Raw genomic sequence first — 3,086 nt, forward strand, 5'->3', positions numbered from 1 at the left:
GGGAATGGCAAGGGCGGCCCCGGCGTGCACTAACCCGCCGTCGGGGAGGGGTGGGGGGAATCCGTCCAAAACTAGAGGGGGCACGCCGACCCCTCTAGCAAACCCGTAACCCTGTGGTTCCCTTCAACGATCTTCATCAAACCGGCGTGATGGAGTACGTTGGGACCACAGAAGCGGAGGGCTTGCCTTAACCGGCCGGCCCACGAGAAAGGAAAACTCTATAAAAACCCGACAGAAAAGTCGTAAAAACCTGGTGGATACCTGGCGACCTCCCCAGTGGGCTGCGGCTATAGCCTTACCCCCGGAATAGGCGTCACCCGGGGGCGGACCTTTATTTCGTCCTAAATCGTGGGAACCAAAATGGATCACTTTAAAAATAAAAACCAAAGAGAGGAAGAGGAGAAGAGACGGGGTGAAAAAGAGGTGGCGCGAGAGGAGAAGGATGTGTCCATCTCGGACATGTCCTTCTCGGGCGAGGAAAGCGACCCGGTGGAGGAGACACCTGGGCGACAACTGCGTAGCCAGACGCAGAAGGCGGAGTCGGCGTCGAAGCTCAAGTTAGCCTCAGGGCCAACAAAAAAGAGGGCGCTAAAAAGCTCAGACGAAGAGGCATACTTGGCCGTGCCAAAAATGTCGACGGCAACGAGGGGACGCAAACGCGGCACAGCTGCAGGAATGCACAGTTTCCTGAAGGCGGCTAAGGAGCACCTGGCGGAGGGGTTGGAGAGCGACGTGGATGACTCCGACCCCACATACCGGGCCTCCCTCAGAAAGCCGGTGAGCCCGAGGAAGGTGGGGCCGTTGCGAGACAGCGAGCATAGCGCTGAGGAGGAACGGCGCAGACTCTGCGCGGACAACGCTCGACTAGCGAGGGAGCTTGAGCTGGTCCGCGCGGAATTACGCGCCTTCAAAGAGGCGTACTCGGAGTCGCAGAAGCGAACCGCGGCGAATGCGGCTCCAACGGAGGCACCCCAGGCACATTCGAACCTGGAAGAGGTGCTTAAAAGCGCCTTAGAGGGGATGAGGCGCGAGCTCCTACAATCTGTTGGCGGGTTGGTAAACGCCCGCCTAGAAAGCCTGGAGTCGCGCCTCCCACCAGAGCCGGTGTTAAGGCCCCCTCTAAGAGCGGACAAGCGGCAACCGCCGCCGCCTCGACCTGAAACTCGATCTGGCCTGGCGCCTGGAGCCATCGGAGGGGACCCTGGAGCAACCCAGGCCCCTAAGGCTAAACCCAGGCTAGCCAGACGGAGGCCCACCAAGCCAACTGGCCCTCCCCCTCCCCCTTCCTCCTCTCAAGACGTGAGAGGAAGCGCAGGGAGAGCGGGCCAGGAGGACCACACTCCCCAGACGGCGGGGAGCGAGGTCCAATGGTCAAAGGTGGTCGGACGTAAGGCCAAGGGGAAGGGAAAAACCCCAGCCTCAGCCGGAGCCCCCTCCCAAACCGGTACATCCCGGAAAGGGGCTGTGGGTCCCCCCCCCACAAAAGCGGTAAAGATCGTGGCCCCCAAGACGGCTGCCATTAGTCTTACGTTAAAAAAGGGGGCCACAATCTCCACAGCGGAAGGCCAAGTCACTGAGGCCAGATACGTGGAGGTCTTGGCTAAGGCCAAGGCCTCCATCAGGCTCAGTGACTTTGGCCTGGAAACAATAAGAATCCGCACGAGCATGACCGGCTCCAAACTAATGGAAGTGGGGGGGGAAACCCCAGAAGAGACCGCCGACCGCCTAGCCTCGGAATTGACAAAAGTCATCGGGGCCATGGCGGACATCGCCCGCCCGTCTAAACTGGTTGACCTCAGGATCTCCGGTCTAGATGAGACGGTGACCCAAGAAGAGGTGGCGACCAAGGTGGCGACGGTTGGGGGCTGCTCCCCCAGCGCGGTCAAAGTGGGCCTTATCAGGCCCAGCTTCTGGGGTGGCGGCTCTGCCCTTGTCAAATGCCCCGCAACGGCTGCCAAGGCAGCCGTCACAATAGGGAAAGTGGCCATAGGATGGAGCATGGCCACCATCAACGCTGTGAAGGCCCGGCCGCTAAGGTGCTATAAATGCATGCTGCTGGGCCACACACGCGCCCTATGCCCGACGGAAGTGGAGAACGGTCAACTCTGTTTCCGTTGTGGCGAAGCGGGGCACAAGGCGGCCGCCTGCGAGGCGCCCTGTAAATGCGCAGTATGTGCTAAAGCAGGGCGCCCGCATGTGCACGTGATGGGGGGTGACAAATGCGTGCCCCCCACCGTAAAAGGGAGGGCCTCGGCAGGTAGGCCGCGCCCTAGTCCGCCACAGAACTGCCAGCCGGCTGAGGAAACTATGCAGGTGTCTTAATGCCCAGACACCTGCATAACGAATTCTTGCAGACTAACGCCAACCACTCCGCCCGCGCACAGGACCTGCTGATGCAGGCTCTGGCGGAGTGGAAAATTGCCGTTGCGGTCGTGGCCGAGCCCTACGTGGTTCCCCCTCACTCCAACTGGTTCGGGGATACGGAGGGTTTGGTCGGCATGGTGGCGCCACCGACGGGCCTGCAACGCCTCTCCCTCAGGGAGAGGGGAGCGGGTTACGTGGCGACAAACTGGGGAGATGTAGTACTTATCGGAGTCTACTTCTCCCCAAACAGGACCCTCTCGCAATTTGAGAGGTTCCTGGATGGCCTGGAACCGGTGGTACAGAGGGCATCGCCGGCCCAGGTCATCGTGATGGGGGACCTCAATGCTAAGTGCGCGGAGTGGGGGTCCTCCATCACAGACGCGAAAGGGGCGCTTCTCCGGGACTGGGCTACAGTAATTGGCCTAGCCCCGGAGAACCGAGGCAACGCCTTCACGTGCGTGCGCGGGCGGGGTGGCTCGGTGGTGGACGTAACGTTCGCCACCCCCGCCATCGGTGCTCGCATAACGTGTTGGCGCGTCCTAGAGGAGGTGGAGACCCTGTCCGACCATGTGTATATTCGGTTCAGGGTCTCCAACGCGCCCCACGCGCGCCAGTCCCGTGTGACGAGCGGGCGAGGCGTGGAGAGCTTCCCGAGGTGGCAGCTCTCACGCCTCAATGCGGACCTGGCCGAGGAGGAGGCCGTGGTCCGCGCTTGGTCGGCG

The 3,086-nt window shown here is 61.7% G+C and overlaps 1 protein-coding gene across 1 annotated transcript; it reads left to right on the forward strand.

Annotated features, from left to right (window-relative positions):
• Positions 1–360: 360 nt before the first annotated feature.
• Positions 361–2,322, forward strand: LOC106113582 (uncharacterized). Its single transcript, XM_013306415.1, has one exon. It carries the CDS (start codon positions 361–363, stop codon positions 2,320–2,322), a length of 1,962 nt encoding a protein of 653 aa, XP_013161869.1.
• The last annotated feature ends 764 nt before the right edge of the window (positions 2,323–3,086 follow it).

Source organism: Papilio xuthus, unplaced genomic scaffold, assembly GCF_000836235.2.
Source record: "Papilio xuthus unplaced genomic scaffold, Pxut_1.1 DF828178.1, whole genome shotgun sequence".
Classification (NCBI taxonomy): domain Eukaryota; kingdom Metazoa; phylum Arthropoda; class Insecta; order Lepidoptera; family Papilionidae; genus Papilio; species Papilio xuthus.

Excerpts from the sequence above, each read along its gene's own strand:
- LOC106113582 (XM_013306415.1), top strand. The coding sequence starts at position 361 with ATGGATCACTTTAAAAATAAAAACCAAAGAGAGGAAGAGGAGAAGAGA.